The sequence below is a fragment of the Camelus bactrianus genome, chromosome 22 (assembly GCF_048773025.1).
Source record: "Camelus bactrianus isolate YW-2024 breed Bactrian camel chromosome 22, ASM4877302v1, whole genome shotgun sequence".
Classification (NCBI taxonomy): Eukaryota; Metazoa; Chordata; class Mammalia; order Artiodactyla; family Camelidae; genus Camelus; species Camelus bactrianus.
Genome location: NC_133560.1, coordinates 24,669,510 through 24,689,811, shown reverse-complemented (window position 1 = coordinate 24,689,811; position 20,302 = coordinate 24,669,510). Strand labels below are relative to the sequence as shown.

At 40.2% G+C, this 20,302-nt stretch overlaps 2 protein-coding genes and 1 non-coding gene across 3 annotated transcripts; 2 read left to right on the top strand and 1 right to left on the bottom strand.

Moving 5' to 3' along the window:
- Positions 1–5,088: 5,088 nt before the first annotated feature.
- Positions 5,089–13,787, top strand: LOC105068418 (uncharacterized). The gene is made up of 5 exons (XM_045516150.2): positions 5,089–5,326; positions 5,954–6,080; positions 10,793–10,888; positions 11,517–11,596; positions 12,078–13,787. The coding sequence occupies exons 1-5, from the start codon at positions 5,228–5,230 to the stop codon at positions 13,446–13,448; spliced, it is 1,773 nt and encodes a 590-aa protein (XP_045372106.2). The 5' UTR covers positions 5,089–5,227; the 3' UTR covers positions 13,449–13,787.
- A 4,502-nt stretch (positions 13,788–18,289) lies between these two features.
- Positions 18,290–18,361, bottom strand: TRNAA-AGC (transfer RNA alanine (anticodon AGC)). Its single transcript has one exon. It is a non-coding gene; the product is annotated as a tRNA-Ala (tRNA).
- A 349-nt stretch (positions 18,362–18,710) lies between these two features.
- On the top strand, positions 18,711–19,673 carry LOC105068416 (olfactory receptor 7G1-like). The gene has a single exon (XM_010954281.3). The coding sequence runs from the start codon at positions 18,735–18,737 to the stop codon at positions 19,671–19,673; it is 939 nt and encodes a 312-aa protein (XP_010952583.3). The 5' UTR covers positions 18,711–18,734.
- Positions 19,674–20,302: the final 629 nt, after the last annotated feature.

Sequence of the window (20,302 nt, the reverse complement as noted above, 5' to 3'; positions counted from 1 at the left end):
TTGCTCCTGACTGTGAACATCGGGGTGTGTGCTGAGATTGAGGTTTCTTGTGAAATGAAAATTTCCAATTGTTTTTGTTGGGTAGGCATCGACTGAAAAAACATGCTCAATGTGAGAGTTGCGAGTTAAATTTTATTTAGGGCAAAATGAGGACTATAGTTCAGGAGACAGCCTCTCAGATAGCTCTGGGGAACTGCTTCGAAGCAGAGGTGGAGGGCGGTCAGTATATATGTGATTTTAGTGAAGGGGGGATACATGCAATGGAGCACACGCTTTTGGCAGGATGTTGCTGGGGGTTGCTGCTCGTCACGAGGGGCAGATGTCTCTGTTAATGATTGTAGTGCTTTTCTAAATATGAGAAGATGCAAGAAATTGGGCTCATAAAATCTCCCAAAGAATATCTAACTATCTGAAAGCCTGTTCTGCCAGTTTTTCCCAGAGCACAGCGTGCCTCATTCCTAATCTCCTCCCTGCACTCCTTTCAGGGTCTGCTGAAGGTCAGTGACCGCAGTGACTAGTGACTTCATCCTTGTAGAGGCAGATGGCGGGCAACAACTTTTCATCCACATAAGTTTTGTGCACAGGGTGTCAGGTGGGCAATCGATTACCTTTTTAATCATGAGTTCTACTCTCAAGAGGTCAAGCAAGCTCAGCTAATGTAACAACTCCCCACACTGGGAAGTCGAGAGATTCTTAAAAAAGTGATGCAAATTTCATGAAGGTACTACCTGAAATTAGAGTTCAGTTGACTCTGTATGGAATGGGTTTTGACCTAGAGTTGTGTTAATTAACTATTTATCCTCCCACCACCACCAGATAAAACATAATGAAGACCAATTAAGTATCAACTTTTTTTTTTTAACTTTGGTTTTAAATGCAAGAGATTTGGTTACAAGAGTAAGAATTTGATGCCTCTTTTACTTAAATAGAATTCACATTATTTTAAAACCTCACTAATAGACGTCATTGCTTTTATCATTTACTGTCACATATGTGTCAGTAACATATCATTTTGTGTGTTCACACTAGAAGATTCTCAGGGGAGTTTTTGTTGCCTTTCGGTGGTCCACGAATATTTATTACATGCCTACTCTGAGCTTGTTACAGTTTGCTCAGTCCCATGGGTACAATGGCAAACAAAATTTATAAGGGTTAGGTCCCCTGGAGTTTGCAGTGCAGCCATTAAGCCTAGGTGTATGTGATAGCTGATTTTGAGTTATTTTTAAATGAGACTGTGTCAGTGGAGGACTCAATCTAAGGGTTCAGAATGTCTCTTGAGAAAAAAAAGTTTTGGAAGCCGCAATCTGCAGTCTTAGAAATGACTGGGATACAGTCAGGCGATGGGCTGGGCTGTGGTGGGGTTAGGAATAGGCAGAGCATTTTAGCAGGAGGGCTCCGCACATGCAAAATCCTGGGAGCAGCTAAGAGCTGGGACTGTATCAGGAAGTGAGCAAGACAGGACTTGGCTGAAAAAAAAAACAAGAGAGGAGAAAGGTGAACTAGATTGCAAGAGTCCCAGCCACATGACCTGTAATCTTGAAAGCAAGTCTAAGGCTTAATTTCAAGGCTGGTAGGAAGCCATTGTGAACAGGGGCACCAACGATTAGATCTGTGTTTAGCAGTCAGCAGCATGGTAAGGCTGGAGTACTGATGGATGAACTTGACTGTTGGAGAAAAGATTACGGAGGAGTATTGAGTTTAGGAATGAGTGATGGTCATCTAGACTCCTGATGGTTGCAAAGTAGAACAAAGTGATGACGCTGGATTGAAGGTGCAATCCGTACTCATTAATTTCTTCACCCAGAATACCGTACGCTTTACAAAGTGGCTGGTGATGTGCTAGTGATTGGGCACAGGGTTTTAATAAGACCACTCTCTTGGACATTACAATCTAGTGGAAGAGGAAGAATATAAGTAAGCAAAGAACTGAATATGTAATTATAAATTGTGACGATGGCTACTTAGGGAGAATGGAAAGAGCTCTTAGACAGTAACACAGGAGGAGACTGGCTTTATATTGAATGTGGGGCTCACAATAAAGGTGATTCTGAGGAAATGACGTTTAAATGGACAGAAAAATAACAAGGAAGAATCATCCTTGTGTGGCAGGGGATGGGACAGGCGGGACAGCTCAGTAGTTGGGAGGATTTTTCTGGAGAAAGCATCATTAAATAAATGATCGGATTTGGGTGGATCGAGAGAGAAGGTCCTGGCTTGGATTAGTCCGAGTGTCGGTTTCTACTGTGGTAGCATGGAGAATCTATAAAAAAATTTTAGGTTCGGGTGATTGCTGCCTTTAGGGGTTGGGGAAGAGAGAGCCTCTATTTTAAAATTTCAGTGGCTATTGTGGGCTGAGGCAAAGGAGTCAAGGATTCTGTGGGTTTTAATTGATTCCAGTCCACAGGAGAGGAGAAGGGCTTATCGAATAATGAATCTTCAGTTTCAGTTAACAATAGCTGTGGGGTGGGGTAAAGGGTGTGATACCAAGGATGCCTTCTGCCTGCTCTGAATACCTAGTGCAAATGTTTGAAGTGAAGGTTCTTTGGAAGAGATAAGTTCCGCCTGACAAGTTTCATCAGAGGTGCCTACAAAAAAATGTTAGATGGCCATAGTTGAAAAGGCAACAGGCTATATGGCTCTAAAGCTTAAATTTGAGATATCAAACTGGAGATTTGGGTATAATGTGCATAGAGATAGAAATTAAGTTCAAAGGAATGCTTATAGAATACAGAACACACAGAATAAGGCAAGAAGTAGGGGCCAGGACTGAGCCTTGAAGACAGTCAACAGTGGGAGAGGAGACTGTAGAGGAGACTGTAGAGGACTCTGTAAGAGAATGACCAGAGAGGTAAGACTGTGGTCACGAAAGCCCAGGGAAGAGAATAATTTATAGAAGAGGGTAGTGATGGAATTTCTGAGGGACCAACTAAGTCAAAGACAGGCTTAAATTCTCCTAATTCCTTGGCAGTCTTGGCAGAATGATGTCAATGAAGTGATGGTGAGATGGAAACCAGGTTGGAGTGTTAAGGGAGGTGAAGAAATGGAGAGGATGAGAGGGTAGATACTCTTTCAAGAAGTTTGGTGGAAAGGAAGAGAGATTGAGCAGTAACTGGAAGGTTAAGTGGATCTCGAGGCATGAATTTGTTTCAAAATGGGAGATATTTGATTATGTTTCAATGTTAAAGGTATGAGGACAGTGGAGGAGAAGTTGATGGTGATGGAAAAGAACAAAGGAATAATTAATAAAGCAAGCTTTCTGAGAAGATAAGTGATTAGACCAGTGGATCCTGGCAGGGCAACTGCCCCCTAAGGGCCATTTGGTAGTACTGGGAAACACTCCCCCCACCCCCCACTTCACAACTGGAAGAGATACTGCTGCCATCTAGTGGGTAGAGTTCAACAATGCTGCTAAGCATCCTGTAATGTGCAGGATGTTACCCCCATAACAAAGTGTCCAGCTCCTAATGTCAGTGGTGCCATGGATGGGAAACCTGGCATAGCAAAGTAGGAGATGCTGACTTTAGATAAGAAGGCAGACATCCTTGTTTGCAAAGTGCAAGAAACCATGCTGTTGTGGAACTACTTTTGAACTAGTGGCAAGAAGATGAGAAATCTTTCTCATCGTTGTTATAGTTTCTCTGGAAAGTAAGATTAAGTAAGATCATTGCTGTTGAAGAGGCAAAGTTGAGACCATACGGAATTCAAAATCTTGGAGAAACTGTGAAAAGGTCTTAGGAAACTAGGAGATTGAATTGCCTGTTGGGCTTTTCCTTAGTGTTGAGGACCCATTTAGAGTATGTGGCCTGAAACTTTTAGTGCTTCCCGTATAGCTGGTTGGGTAAGAATTACCCAGGCAGAAGAGACAATGGTTGGAATTATCCAAGCCAGGTGTTACAATAGGGCAGAGAGGAATTCGAGGTTTTGGAAAATATATTGTTGAAGTGACGGGCCATGGCATCTCATGTAGTGCCAAGTAAGTGAAGATTATAAACAGCAAGATAGGAGGGATGGGTAGCTTGGAAGCTTCTGTGAGTTAGGAGAGCGGATGGAATACGAACTGAAACGTGAACAAGGTGGATGTTTAGGAACCGTGTTCAGAAAGTGGGATGTCTGACTTTTTGCCTTGGAGAGGGCAGGAGTCTCAAGTGATGATAGGTTGAAGGTGTGTGCTTGAGATGTGGAAGCCATGGGTGTTTGCTAGTTTATGCCCAAGAACATGAAATCATATTGAATCAAAGCAGGGATGGGAGTTAAAATGATGAATGGGAGTCAGGTGCCAGTGACTTTAATAGGTCAGGCCTATATGTTGGTGCTAATAGGATGAGAAGCCAGTGAAGGATTTCAGTGGAGATGGGATTTTTGATAAGCGGTGGGTAATGTGGTTTGATAATGTAGAGGATATACATTAGGGCTGGGAAAGTCAAGAATACCCACCATGTTGCTTTTAGGTTGTACATGACATGCAAAACAAAGACCCAGGATCAAAGACAGTTTGAATCTGAAAGGAACACATCCTGATGCACTGTGATGGAATTGTCCTAAGTGCCACGGGGACACAGAAAGCACGTTAATTCTCCTGTTAATGTTTCTTCATTTCAGAGCCCTGCCTGGAGCGGACCATAGGAACAAGAAGAGGAGTTCTTGGTCTCCTGGTTGCTGTCTGGGTGTATTTACTACTTACAGACTTGCAGGATGGCAGACTTACATCTGTCCACAATATTTGGTAGATTGACTTCACCAGGATTAAGTGGACTCTGCACCTTAGAGTGGGCACAAAGGAAGGGAGCTGAGTAGCCACAGAGAACTGGGAAGAAGGGGTTGAAATGAGAGGAGGTGGGGATGGAGCTCTGTGAACCCTTGGAGCCCCAGAGTTTGCTCATGGCTGATTCAATGCCCTTTTGGGACTCTGGAGGAAGGGCATATGTGCATGGTGGGGAGGGGGGAGAAAATTTAGGGATGGCATTTCCTTATCCCATTTATTTGTTTTATAAAGCTGGGAAAGATAACAATTCAACCTTTCTGAATTTCAGTTTCCTTTCTAAGAAAATTGAGACTATAAATCCATTTCTCATGGATAGCAAAGTACCCTATTTTCTGACTCTGGTTGGAGAAGCTCTGGCTAATATGCATATTGCATGTGTGTGTGTGTTTGTGGGTGTATGTGTGACTCAGGTGATGTCGGACAATTTCGAGCCTTGTGAATGTTTGCAATAATGCATGTGCCTAGATGCTCATGGCACTCTCTTATCTAGCTCTGCCCGTTCAAGACCCTTCCTGTGCCCATGAGAGAATCACAGAGGTAGAAAACTTCCACTCTGGGTTACAGGTGAGTTAAAACTTTTTTCTTTCTCCTAAAATACTTCCCGTTCCCTAAGGTGAATGCATCTCCTTCCAGTACTCTGGAACCTCACAACCCAACCTGCGTTTTGAGACTTATGATGGTTCAGGGACTTCCAAAAAAAATTAATCTATTACCCTGCTAGTTACACTTTTTAGGCATCCCTCTGGCTTAGTCCTGTTAGTAAAATAAGTAAAAAGTAAAAGGAGGTTGTAAGACTGTCTTAGCTTCAGAAAATGTGTGGCCACTCTTGGGAAATAATTTTTTCATTTAGCAAACATTTCTCTCATTCTTGCAGTGTGTTCATGTCTCTGTTTGACTCTGAAGATAGAAGTTAGTAAGACTGAAAACTCGCAGGTTAGGGATGAAGCGACATATTTCATCATGTGTTAGAGATGCCTTAAATCCTTCCCTGGATGAGATCCCTTAAGGAGTGGACATGAATAGAGAAGGGGAGATTCTGAGAACTGAGTCCTGGCTTGAATAAAGAAACCTCAGAATCTTGAGTTTACTGTGAAACAGTCTTCCATCTCTAGCACTGTTACCCATGACCCCCACCCCGGGAACACTGTTAGGGTTGGTTGCTGGTTGAGACAGAATGTGTTGATATTTTAGAACTCAATAACCTTTGAGGATGTGGCCATGGACTTCACCCAGGAAGAGTGGACATTGCTGAATTCTTCTCAGAGAAAACTGTACAGAGATGTGATGCTGGAGAACTACAGAAACCTGGCTTCGCTGGGTAAGTCTGGCACGACCCTGGGATTGATTTACTGAGTTGGGGCATGGATTTCTGGGATGAGCAAGCCCCAGTCACCTTGTGATGCAGACTGTATGCTTTTAAGAAAAACAGCTATATTGAGATATAATTTCATATACCATCATTTACCCGCTTAAAAGTATACAAAACAGTGTTTTGTTTTTATTATATTCATAGAGTTGTGCAGCCATCACCACTAATTCCAGAACATTTTCATTGCCCTGCCTACAGGGTGTTTCATTCTTCCCTGCCTGCAACCCATGGTGACAACTAATCTTCTTTCCTTTTTTTTTTTTCCAAGTTTTTTTTTAACTTTTTTTTTTGGTAGGTTTATTTGTGTATTTCTATTTGGAGGAGGTACTGGGAATTGAACCCAGGACCTCATGTATGTTAAGCAGGCGCTCTACCACTTGAGCTATACCCTGCCCCCACCTACTTTCCTTTTTGTAGATTTGCCTAGTCAGCATTTCATATTAATAGACTCATACCACATGTGGTCTTTTGGGACTTAACTTCTTTCACTTAGCGTAATATTTTCGGGATTCATCCATGTTGTAGCGTATATCAGTACTGAATTCCTGTTTGTTGTTGCATAATATTCTCTTACATAGTTCTACCATGTTTTGTTTATCTTTTCATGAGTTGATGGACATTTGGATCTTTGACACTTTGCTATTATGAATGATGCTGCTACAAACATTCACATACAAATTTTTGTAAGGACATACTTGGCATGGCTGTGCCTAGAAGTAAAATTGCTGGGTTTTTTGTTAACTCTATGGTTAACATTTTGAGGAACTGCCAGACTGTTTTCCAAACTGGTTGTATCATTTTACATTCCCTCAATGTATGCAGGTTCCTAATTCTCCACAGTTTTACTTATTATTTCCTGTCTCTCGGATTATAGACATTCTAGCAGTTGTGAAATGGAATCTCATTGTGGTTTGGATTGGCATTTCTCTAATGATTAATAAGGTTGAGCATCTTCTCATGTGCTTATTGACCATTTGTGTATCTTCTTTGGAAAAACATCCATTTAAATCCTGTGCTCAGTTAAAATTTGGATTGTCTTTTTTTTTTTTCCTACTGAGTTATGAAGGTTCTTTATATATTCAAGATACAAATCCCTTTTCAGATATATGATTTGCAGGTATTTTCCTTCATTCTCTGTGTTGCCTTTTCACTTTTTTGATGGTATCATTTGCAGCATTAAAGTTTTAAATTTGGAGAGGAGGGTATAGCTCAGTGTTAGAGTGCATGCTTAGTATGCATGAGGTCCCAGGTTCAATCCCCAGTACCTCCATTTAAAGAAATAAATAAACCTAACTATCCCCACCAAAATTTAAAAATAATGCTTGAGAAAAGAAGTTTTAAACTTTGATAAAGTCAAAGTTATGTACAAATTTATGTATTTTTTTCTGGACTCAATTTTATTCCAATGGTTTATGTTACCCTTATGCCAGTTCAATGCTATTGATTGCTGAGCGTTGTAGTAAGTTTGAAATTGGGAAATGTGAGTTCTCCAACTTTACTTCTCTTTTTCAAGATTGTTTTGACTATTCTGGATCCCTTGCATTTTCGTATGAACTTTAGGGTTAGCCTGTCAATTTCTGCAAATAATCCAGGTGAGAATTTTGTTGAGGTCTTCTTTCAATTCTGTCAACAGTGTTTTGTAGTTTTCAACATCTAAGACTTCGACTTCTTTTGTTAAATTTATTCCTAAGTATTTTCTTTATGATACTTTGGCAATGGAATTGTTTTCCTTTTTAATTTTCAAATTTAAAATTTTTTAATTTTTCTTCCAATTTTATTGAGATATAATTGGCATACGAGACTGCAAAAGTTTAAGGTGCATAGCATAATGGTTTGACTTACATACATCATAAAATGATTAAGTTTAGTGAACATCCATCATCTCATAGATACAGAGTAAAAGAAAAAATGTTTTTCCTTGTGGTAAGAACTCAGAATTTACTCTCAAATTTCATATGACACTCAGCAGTGTTAATTATATTAATCATGCTGTACGTTTCACCCCTAGTGCTTACCTATCTTATACCTGGAAGTCTGTACCTTTTGACCACCCTCTTCTAATTCTCCCTCCCTCAACCTCCCACCCCTTGATAATCACAAATCTGATCTCTTTTTTTCTGAGTTTGTTTTTAAAGTATGATTGACTATAACACTGTGTTACTTCCTGGTACACAGCACAATGGTTTTGATATTTTTGTACATTACAAAATGATCGCCATGGAATTGTTTCCTTGATTTCATTTTCGGCATGTTCATCGTTGTTGTATGGAGATACAGTTGATTTTTGTATACAACCTTTTACCTTGCAATATGTTGAATTTATTAGTTCTAATAGGTTTTTTTTGTGAATTCATTCAGATTTTATATTTATAAGCTCATGACATCTGGAAATAGAGACAGTTTTTCTCCTTTGTAAAGTGGATGCATTTTATTTCTTTTTTCCTCGCCTAACTGCTCTGGCTAGGCACCCCAGGATACTGCGGATTAGAAGTGGCCAAAGTGAATATCCCTTTCTTGTTCCTCATTTTAGAAGGAAAGTTTTCAGTCTTTTTCCATTAAGCGTATTTATTTCTTTAAAAATTTTTTAATTAAAACATTTTGTGGGGGTAGGTAATTAGGTTTATCTATTTATCTATAACTTTTGGTGGAGGTACCAGCGTTGAACCCATGACCTCGTGCATGCTAGGCACGTACTCTACCACTGAGCTATACCCTCCCCACCAAATATATTTATGATAAATGTTTTTAAATCTTTGTCTGCTAAATCTGAAATCTGGGACCCTCAAGGACATTTTCTGTTGGCTGCTTTTCTTACTCCTGTATATGTGGGATAATTCCCTATTTCTTTGCACGCCTCATTTTTTTGTTGTTGAAAACCGGACTTTTTAAATTATTTACCAACTTTAGTACTGGATCCTCTTACCATCAACGTTTGTTGTTGCTGTTACCAAGCCAAACTCAGGTCCATTCCCCTGATGCACAGCAAAGTCAACCTACTGACACCGGGTTACGGCAAGGTAATATTTATTGCAGGGCACCAATCAAGAGAGTGGGAGAAAAGCCTCAGTTCTACTCCAACCTGGCCTTTGAGTGAGGGGTTTTTTAAAAGATGAAGAACAAAGAGGCTGAGGTTAATCATCACCTTATGACATTTCTTAATCATAGTTTCAGAGTCAGGATGTCTCTGGTTTAAGATTCTTTGGCCGGGTCCGTGATTTGGGAGTCTGTTAGCTCCTCTTGCCCTGGAGAAACAACCTGAGTTTGTACGTTAATCATGATATTTATAATAGCAATTTTAGTTCATTAATTATGTTGTCGACAACAGCAGTTTTAGTCATCTGGCTGTGGTCGATTGATGTTCAGTTAGCACAGGATTGAGGTCAGAGGGGATAAGAAAGAAAGAGCATAAAGTTCCAGATAGAGAGATTAATCGTAGGCTCGATAAGGGAACTCAGTTGTAGGGGGATTTGGTTTCATTGCTGTCTTTTTTTTTCTTTTTTCCTTGTTGGTGCTTACTTGTTTAGTGACTTTTCTAGGTGAATTCCAGATTCTGTATTCCCTGCAGTATGCAGCCACAGTGTATTCTCCTAGTGGTTTTTTAAGCACATATTTAAAAGCCTGACTTCCGGGAGTCACTAGCTGGTCATTATAGTTCAATCGTCCACCAGTGATTGGTAAAGATTTTCTTAAATGCCTTGCCTGTATGTCTTCCACCCTTTCCCAAGGGGATCTACGGGAAAGTCACAGCTTTAAGCTCCAGGCAACTTATAAGACAGTCTTAGCGCTCACTTCCTGCTTGGACAGGGTCTTTAAAGTCAACCAAAGGTGAGTGACTTGGGACTTACTCTTTCCTGGATCTTTCCTGGGCTCGTCCGTCACCTTGCTCATGCACTTAGCCTTTTAGATCCCCAGGAACTTGTTGGAGCTTTTCAAAATTCCATGTGGTTGTCTGGTTCTCTTGGTTTTCCTTTCAAATTTCCATCCAGTCTTCTGTAAAATCACAGCCTTAAGCATTTGGGAATGTTACTCCAGGTTGTTATTGTTTTGGTAATACCTTGAAGTTAAGGGCTTTTTTTTCCTTCTAGGCTGAGTTCTGAGTAAAATAAAATAGCCACAATACCGTGAGTGTAGAAATTTTCTAGAGAGCTGCAAGTTTAGAAAAAAATATATTGATTGATTGACTGTTCTGGGGATGGTTCTTTTAACAGAGTTCCCAAAGCAGTCAGACTTCTCTGTTGAGTGTAAGGCTGCTGGTGTTGGCCACTGTGCCACTGAGCTGGGGAGGGTGGAAGGATGGGAATATTCTTAAATGTCACAGAGCCTCTCTTACCAGGATTCAGTCATTTCTTTTGGATAGACAGTTTTCCATTTGTTGCTTTGGTTAATCTCCGAAGTTCTGAAATGATTGATTCTAGTTTTGCCCATCATTTGTTGTTTTAGTGGGAGGACAAGTTAACCATGGTCCTCATTCTATCATTCTGGAAGTTGATCTTCCAAATGCTTTACTTTTGCCTTCTCTATTAGAAGTTTGTCATCATTTTGCTGCCTGTAAAGTCACAATTGCCCATCTTCAGAACCTCAAAGACCAAGTGGTCACCACAGTTTGACAGTTTTTGCTGTACTCTGCATGGTCCTGTCATGTGTATTGTTCCCAATTACAGGACATCAACTCAGCAAACCTCCTCTCATCACCCAGATGGAGCAGGAAGATGACATGGAGGCAGCAGAGAGAAGGACTCACCAAGACAGCTGTCCAGGTGAGCCGTGGTTGTCTGTGAATGTCTTGCCTACCAGGTCTGGTTGGGGTGAGGAGGAGGTGCATTATGAGATGGCAGTAAGGAAACTTAAAAAAAATACCCTGTACATTTAAGGGGAAAGCAGAGACCATGTGGTGTGCTCTTCCTCGTGTAGTTCCAGCTTCCCCTCATCTTTCACTTTTTACCTATCATTTCATACTTTCCTGTGCTTTGAGAGAAAGACCTGGCTTGCTCTTTGGTATTTACATTTGGAATCATTGTCTGATTCTTCCCACTTTGCGTATGTAATAACAGCCTTTACCTGTCGACATGACTTTCGGTCATGATAGAATCATTCCTTAGTAAATGACATGAAATACTAAACAAGGGAAGTGCCATTAATTACTTTCATCATGAGTGGCTTCTTCTTTCACATTGTTGTCCTACGTTTAGGGTCAGTAATCGAAGAGAAAGCCACATGGGCCTTCCTTTTTTATTTATTTTTTTGTCATCATCATCTCACCACTCCATGCTGTAGAAGCTTGAGGTGATGTTTCCCGTTTGTTTCCGATTGGGTCTGGGCATTACCTGCTTTTTGTCAACATATTGTCACCTTGTCTTTTCCAAAACTTTCCCCTACTTTGTTCAGGTGAAATGATTCTCCTTAAAACCAAACAATCACCGAATAAGCAAGGTGTTTTGGAGAAACGTGCACTCAATGGCAGGAAGGTAAGAGTCAGATGGGGTAATTTCTTGTCTTCTGCATGAGAAGTCTAGAATTCTGTATGACAGAGAAGGACTAGGGGGTGATTGAGGCAAGTGGTATCACTCACTTCACCAACAGAAAGCAGCAGATTCTCTAAGTGTTGATTGGCGGGAGATTCATAACCTAGCTCCAAAAATGGTTACAGAGAATCTCCAAAGAAAATGTTTTCATAATGGACTTAGATATTAAATGTTTACGATATAATTCATTCTAAGGCAGTTTCACGTTAAAGCTGCTGAAGAGGCTTCAGTGGAGCCATCTGGTATACCAGTCAGCTCATTCAAGCTGATAAACTCAGAAACTGCATATTCACTAGGAAAATGTTAAATTCTAATACTGATAAAGTGATTGTTAGACATGTCAGAATTTATATTGGGGGAGATTCTCAATCAATATAATGAACATGATAAATCTTGTGATCAAAACTCATATTTTAATCAACAGGAACAAACTCACAGAGGCAATCCCACTAAATGCAGTGAAATTGTTGAAGCTTTGAGCATGAAATCTAGCATTGCCCAGAATATGAGAATTTTCCCTGGAGAGAAACCCCATCAACACCTTGACTCTGAAAAACCCCTCAGAGATTGTTCACATCTTAAGCCACACGGGAGAATTCTTCCTGGGGAGAATTCTTATGAATGTAAAAAAGATAAAAATGCCTTCACCAGGAGCCCTTACTTAGCTGTGCACGAGGGACAACACAGAGGAAAGAAACCCTATGAATGCAGTGACTATGGCAAAGTCTTAAATTCAATCTCACATCTTGAGAAGCATGAAAAAAATCACGTTGGAGAGAAATCTTTTGCATGTAGTCAGTGTGGTAAAGTGCTACAGAGCAACTCGTCCATTAAGTTGCACATGAGAACCCACACTGGAGAAAAGCCTTTCAAGTGTAATCAGTGCGGGAAAGCCTTCAGCTCCAGTTCTTACCTTACACGCCACAGGAGGATTCACACTGGGGAGAAGCCCTATGAGTGCCATCACTGTGGGAAAACCTTCAGAGACAGCTCACTTCTCAGGCAACACGCAGGTACTCATTCAGAAGAAAAACCCTACAAATGTAATCAGTGTAGCAAAACCTTCAGTAGAAGCTCTAGGCTGTTGATGCACCAGATAACGCATACTGGGGAGAAACCCTATACATGCAGTGATTGTGGGAAAACCTTCAGTGTTCTCCCATATTTTAAAAGACATAAGAGAATCCATACTGGAGAGAAATCTATTGAATGTAGCCAGTGTGGAAAAGCACTAAGCAGTCAGTCATCTCTTAAGACACACCTGAGAATACATACTGGAGAGAAACCCTACACGTGTGATCAGTGCGGGAAAGCTTTTAGACTGAGCTGTACCCTTATCACACACAAGAAGATTCATACTGGAGAGAGACCCTGTAAGTGCAATGACTGTGGGAAAGCTTTCAGGGATCACTCGTGCCTTAAAGAACATGTGCGAATTCACACTGGAGAAAGACCCTTTACATGTAGTCAGTGTGGAAAAGCCTTCAGAGTGAAATCTTTCCTTGTTTTACACAAGAAAATTCACATGAGGACGACACCTGAATGTAAGGAATGTGGGAAAACCTTCCGTGGCCTCTTATCTTACAGGAGACATATGAAAAAACACACAAGGGACAAGAAACCTTTTAAGTGCAGTGAGTGTGGAAAAGCTTTTAGCAGACATGTGTCCCTTACAATACACAAGAGAACACACACTGGGGAGAAACCCTATGAGTGTGATCGGTGTGGGAAATCCTTCAGTGTAAAGTGTAACCTCAATGTGCACAAAAGAATACATACTGGGGAAACCCTGTAAATGCAGTGTCTGTGGGCGAACTTACAGTACGCCCTTGTCCCTTCAGCGTCATGAGAGAACCCATGCAAAATAAATCCCCTTTTAATGGCATCCTCTTTCAGTGAACTTTCAAACTTTAAGACTTACAGCCAAATAAATGCTAACCAGAGATCTGGTTGTGAAGAATGTGAGAAAGCCTCTGAATCATATGTTTGTGAAAGAAACCTGAGTTATGCAATGACTGCAAAATCTATTCATTCATTATCCCTTAGAAGATTTGTGATAACACTGAAGGGGAAATATTTTATTATTGTTAAGGCTTGTTACTTGAGAAAAATAAACACCTAATGTTTTAAGCCACCGTGTTTTCAGTGTGTTCTTTTGGGGGGGGAGGGTGTGTGTGTGTGTGGTGGTGGTGGTGGTGGAGGAAGGTTTTTGGTTTTTTTCACTTCTAGCTGACTACAGTCACCAACCAGTATGGTCCACAGAAGATCAGTTTTATTAAATCAGTTTTTATATATGGTAACTAAATTGAGTATTTGGTACAGGGATGTATGTTTAATAGATATTTACCTATTAAACAAAGCTTTTTTTGAGAAGGGATGTTGAAGTATATATGTATATAGTTTTAAAATATCTTATTCAGTTTCTTTTCATAAATGTTGCAGCAAACTTAATTTTCAGGAGCAACGTTTGAGAACCCTTTTCCTGTATTGTCATCAATCACCGTCATCTTTTTTTTTATTGAGGACTAGTTGATTTACACTGTTGTGTTAGTTTCCGGTGTACAGGATAGTGATTCAGTTATATATACATTCAGTTATTTATATTATTTTTCATGTTTTTCATTATAGGTTATTACAAGCTATTGAATATGGGTCTCTGTGATATGCAGTAGGACCTTGTTGTTTATCTATTTAGTATATAGTAGTTTGTATCTGCTAATTGCAAGCTCCTAATTTATTCCTCCCAGATCAGTCTCTTAAGCTGTGCTTACATATCATCCGTACACTTACACACTTTATGTCTCCTAACCTACCATTTGCTGCACAAGGTCTGTAATGAATCTCCCCATGAAGATTATGAATGGTTAAATTCTCCTTGGAATTCTGAACTTTTTACAACACATTTTGTTGGTTTCATTTAACATGTCCAAGAATGCACAACTCCATGAATTTTTATAGGTACAACAATCTATATTAACTCCTACAGACACTGGTCAAGATACACAACATTATCAGCACCTGAGAATTATCTTTAATGTTCTCTTTCCATCACTAATCACCCTGATTCCTCTCACCATGATGTAAGTACTCTACGGAATCATGTATTTTTAAAACAATTTTATTGAGGTATACTTTAATATACCGTAACCCCCCCCCCTTTTGAAGTGTAAAATTCAATCGTTTTTGGTATGTTTGCAGAGTTACGTGCATTCTTGTACCTGATATCATATGTTATCATTTGTGACCGGCTCCTTCTGCTCCACATTTTGTTTTCAGGATTCATTTTTGCTGTTTTATTTAGCAGGAGTTTATTTTCAGTGTTGCATAGTTTTCCACAGAATGAATATGAACACTTTATCATTTAACCATTTTTGACATTTGAGTTGTTTATAGCTGAGGTAGTTTATTTCTGCCATGAACATTCTTGTACGTATCTTTTGATTCACAATTGTATATATTTTTGTTAGGTATATATTTAGGAGTGCAGTTTCTGGGCTGTATGTAATACATACGGTCATATAATACTACCAAACAATTCTCCAAAGTAGTTGCACCAATTTACATTCCCAGTATCTTGCCAATATTCCACATTGCCCTTTTCATTTTGCCCATTTTGATGAGTATGTAGTGCTATATTTTGATTTTTAAGATTTTAAAACCTTTTATTTTGAACTACTTTCACACTTAGAGCGAAGTTGAAGAGGTGGTACAGAGCACTGCTATATGTTCCTGAGGGTTTCCCAGTGTTAATGCAGTCAGTTTAGCTATTGTTTCCTTTAAGATTAGTGCTGCTTTGTGATTTCTTTGAGGTTGTTAGTTTATGTCTTTTTCATGCAACCTCTAAACGCCTCTCCAAGTAACTAGTGAATTGGTTTCCTTGCTACTTCTTTCCTGCAGTAGTACTAACCTCATTAATGTAGGGATTTTAAGAAAGGAGAAAGTTTTCTTAAGTGAAGATGACATGATACATTCTTTGCATCTCTGAGGCTCTGTCCCTGTGGGGACTTACACCACCCTGGTTCTCTGGTCCTTTAGTGATCATCTCTGGCTCAGAGAAGGCTGGGAATTGGTCTAAGGAGAAGCCCATCTGTTCCCTTCAGGGTAGATCCAAGAATCCAAGAATGAGATTCCCTGGAGGTGAGAAGAAATAGGTATGAAGAAACTGACATATACCTGTCCTCTCAGGGTCAGGAAGCCAGCCATCCAGGAGTTCTCCCTTCTAAGAGTTGTGCTCCTTAAGGATCTGAGCTGCCTTGGGGAAAAAACGACAGTACACATTTGGCTAATGAGGAGCTTTGAAAATTGAGCCCCTCGGGTCACAGAGACTGCAAATAGTCTACCTGTGGCCGTTCTACTCAACAGCCCTACTCAGGTCAGGAAACAGCACACTGGAGTCTCCTGAGGTAATCCCTCTTCCCCAGGAGCCGATTTCCTTACCTGGACCATCTGCCCTTCCTAGGGACAGGTTTTCTATCCCCATCTTTCAATATCCAGAGGAAAGGTGAATTACTCATGGATGGCTCCAGTGTAATCTGAAGTGCCCCCAATAAATGCAGTGAGAAGTGCATTGAACAATTTATCTATTTTTAACCAGCCTGTCTGGAGGACATCCAAGAGGTAAGAGAAGGTTCAGTGGAGTTAGGTTATAAATGAGATTCCAAATTTTTGATCCTTTTCTTCCTATATGCACTTTCCTGCGTCCATCCAATTTGCAATCAGCTTTCATCACTTATGGTTCCTGTCCTACTCTGTCTTCTAAATTCCAGGGAATCCTTCTCCACCTGAGCATGAATTATCCCTTCCAGAAATCTGGAAGATATTCTATATTTCTCTAGTTTCCCTCCTTTTTTTATTTTTTTGTTTTTGGTTGGGGTTGGGTTTGTGTGTGTGTATGTGTGAATGGGGCTGGGGTGGAGTGAGTTTAGCTTCTCAGTTTTCCCATTCCTAGTTCCAGAATGGGTTAAACACACATGTCAAATGATTAAATATTTCAGAAGACAGTATATGAAGGTATTTTTATGACCTCAGAGAAGTTAAGCATTTCTTAAGAGGATAACACAATCTAAAAGTTAAAGACTGAGACATTCAAGCATTTTAAATGTAAGCAATTAAAACAAGTGACTCAAGAATGAAAATTTGATGAAAACAAATATATGTATATATATGCATGACTGGGACATTGAGCTGTACACCAGCGATTGACACATTGTAACTCATGATACTTCAATTAAAAATTTTTTTAAAAAGAATTAAAATTCAGAATTGTTCTTCCAATATAATGAAAAAATCAGGGCAAATAAACTTCCAGTGAAGTATTTCCAAATATTTCAATATCACCCCATCAATATCAATGTGACTTTATTCTCAGTACAGAAATAAACGTTTAATATATTCCAGTACTCTTCAAAAGTCAGTCCTTCTCCCCTGCTCCCCTCTAACCACCGTTCTACTTTCTATCTTTATGAATTTACCTATTCTAGGTACTTTATAACTGAAATCATACAATATTTGTCCTTTTCTGCCTACCTTATTTCATGTAGCCTAATGTTTTCAAGGTTTATTCATGTTGTAGCATGTGTCAGAATTTCATTCCTTCTTATAAACCTGAAATAAGTAAATAAATTTCACACCTACAATTATAACCAGGCTTTCTAATATCATTGATTACATAGATATGCATTGGTTGTATCTTTTTTGTGTGTGTGAAAAAGGAATACTGGAATTCAGTTAAAGAAGGATGATGTGTCCACATCACAGTGTTGCATTGTACGTGAAACAGATGTGAGCAGAAACAGGTGGAGAAGTGAAAGGTGAACATTTGGCCTCATAAGCATCAGGGAATCAACAACCACTTTGGATTTTTCCATTATATCTTCTTGGTCTTTAAGAATTTGTACTGCCCTGCCATCCAAATGATAAAATCATTTGGCTAATGAGGACCTTTGGATATTGATCCTCCAGAGGTACAGAGACTAGAAATTGTGTGTGACAACCTCACTCAATAGCCCTTCGCTGGTAAAGAAACAGTACACCTATGCCTCCTCCCGGAGATGATCCCTGTAGCCCAGGAGCCTGGTGCTTCACTCAGCTCCTCTCCTCTCATAGAGCTTCAGTCTCCGTCATTCAACATCTAGGAGAGATGCATCTCTAGGAGAGAGTCCATCCTTGCACGGTGACATCATCCAGGTAACCTAATTTCCTCCTTTGATGTTGGGAAGTGAGGGCAGGTGTTTTACTACAAATTTATCCAGGGGAAACCATGAGGAGAGTACATGCATAAAATGTTTAGAACCAAGGCATTCACTTGCCTCTTGCCTGTCTTCTATCTTGACATGTTCCCTTGAACCTCCTGCAATCCTCAAACAGCTCTCCTTCTGTTGAGTCTCCTACTTGCTGTGCCCAATAGCGAAGACTGTTTTCCTCAGCAGGAATAGGCTCATTTACAAACATGATGATTGCTTCAGTCGTTGCTACTGTTTAAGTTCAGCTTTGTAGCAGTTTCGAGGAGAAGGAGTCTTGGGCAGTTTCACCATATCTTCCAGTTCTGGGTTTTCTTTTTTTTATTATTATTATTATTTATTTCTTAAAATTTTTTGTTGATGGGGGAGGTAATTAGGTTTATTTGTTTATTTTTAGAGGAGGTACTGGGGATTGAACCCAGGACCTCATGCATGCTGAGCATGTGCTCTACCACTGAGCTATACCTCCCCTCAAGTTCTGGGTTTTAAACACACCTTTGTATTGTCTCTGTTGCAGGCTTTGAGTTCTCGGAAAGAGGTGGCCATCCAGACAGACTCATCAGCCTGACTACCTGAGTCTCTCAATAAAGTTACCAAATGTTTGAAATAATCAGAAAAGCACAGATAGTGTGATTTTTTAAATGACCATTTCTCAACCCTTTCCAGAATTCACAAATGTTGACACGCTCCTTTATTAACTTCAGGTCTTTTTTTCAAAGTGACATGCATATGGAAGGCATCCCTCCCATCCATCCCTTCCCTTCTCAGGATGGTGTTTGCCTCTTGTGATGCTCATGCTGCTGATTAGGGACCACATCCTTCCCATCAGATTCATCAACAGCATGGAACTCAGAAACCAAACAGATGTTTCAGAATTTCTTCTCCTGAGACTGACAGAGGATCCAGAACTAAAGATCGTCTTCTTCAGACTGTTCCTGTCCATGTACCTGGTCACGGTCCTGGGAAACCTGCTCATTGTTCTGGCTGTCCTCTCTGACTCCCACCTCCACACGCCCATGTACTTCTTTCTCTCCAGTCTGTCCTTTACTGACATCTGTTTAAGCACAACCCTGCTGCCAAAGATCCTGGTGAACATCCAAGCACAGACTCAGAGCATCACGTACACAGGCTGCATCACTCAGATCTGCTTCGTCCTGACTTTTGTTTGTTGGGATAATTTTCTCCTTTTAGTGATGGCCTATGACCGCTATGTGGCTATTTGTCACCCACTGAGATACACAGTCATCATGAAGCCTCGCCTCTGTGTTCTGCTGGTTCTGCTCTCCATGTTCATTAGCACTGCGGACGCCCTGCTCCACGGTCTGATGGTGCTGCGACTGTCTTTCTGCGCAGACCTGGAGATCCCCCTCTTCTTCTGTGAAGTTGTTCAGGTCATCAAACTGGCATGTTCTGATACCCTCCTCAATAACATCCTGATATATTTTGCAGCTTACATGTTTGCTGGTGTTCCCCTTTGTGGAATAATTTTCTCTTATATTCAAATTGTCTCCTCTGTTTTGAGAATGCCATCAGCGGGCAGAAGGTATAAAGCTTTTTCCACTTGTGGTTCTCATCTCTCAGTTGTCTCCTTGTTCTACGGGACAGCTTTTGGGGTGTACATCAGTTCTGCAGTTACTGACTCTTCCAGGAAGACTGCAGTGGCTTCACTGATGTACACGGTGGTCACTCCCATGATGAACCCCTTCATCTACAGCCTGAGGAACAGAGACATGAAGGGAGCTTTGAGGAGACTCATTGGGAGGGTACCCTCTTTTCTGTGATTATATCATCAGATTTGGGATCAGTTTCACTAGACTAAATCAAAGTTAAGGAAAATAATGAGCTAGAGTGCCTGACCCATCCATCATAATTTCTACTTAAACAAATAGATAACACAATGGCTAAGTGCATTTTAACTTACGGTTAAAACCTGACTTGAGCTTTTTTTTTTTTAGCTCTTTGATGTTTAATACAAGATTTCTGTTCTCTAAGATAAGTATTTGGTTAGGGTCTATAGAAGCTGAATCTGAGGCACATGTTCTTGGAATAGTGATTTTGTGGGCAATGTCTTCAGCACAAGGGAAGTGGTAAAGGTGGATAGGTCAAGGGAAGGATTTAAACAGGTCCATGATAATAGCAGAGACTAGAATCTGCCTGACTGCATGAATAGCACCATGTGAATTGCACCCCAGAGTGAAGCCTACTGTGTGACATGGTGGTTGATCTTTTATACTCCAGCTCAGGAATTCCTGAGACTGGTCACTAGTAAACTGGACATGTGTGGGGCAACATCTTCATCCACAATACTCAGCTTCACCATCTGTAAAAATGCCATGATTAGATTATCCCAGTGGTTTGAAATAACTGAGAGAGATTTGACCTTGATCAGTAAGGAAGCCTTTCTTTCTGA

Coding starts and splice junctions, on each gene's coding strand:
- LOC105068418 (XM_045516150.2), top strand. CDS start 5,228: ATGCTCATGGCACTCTCTTATCTAGCTCTGCCCGTTCAAGACCCTTCC. Junction 5,327..5,953: donor ACTTCCACTCTGGGTTACAG/GTGAGTTAAAAC, acceptor TTGATATTTTAG/AACTCAATAACCTTTGAGGA. Junction 11,597..12,077: donor GTGCACTCAATGGCAGGAAG/GTAAGAGTCAGA, acceptor TTTAATCAACAG/GAACAAACTCACAGAGGCAA.
- LOC105068416 (XM_010954281.3), top strand. CDS start 18,735: ATGGAACTCAGAAACCAAACAGATGTTTCAGAATTTCTTCTCCTGAGA.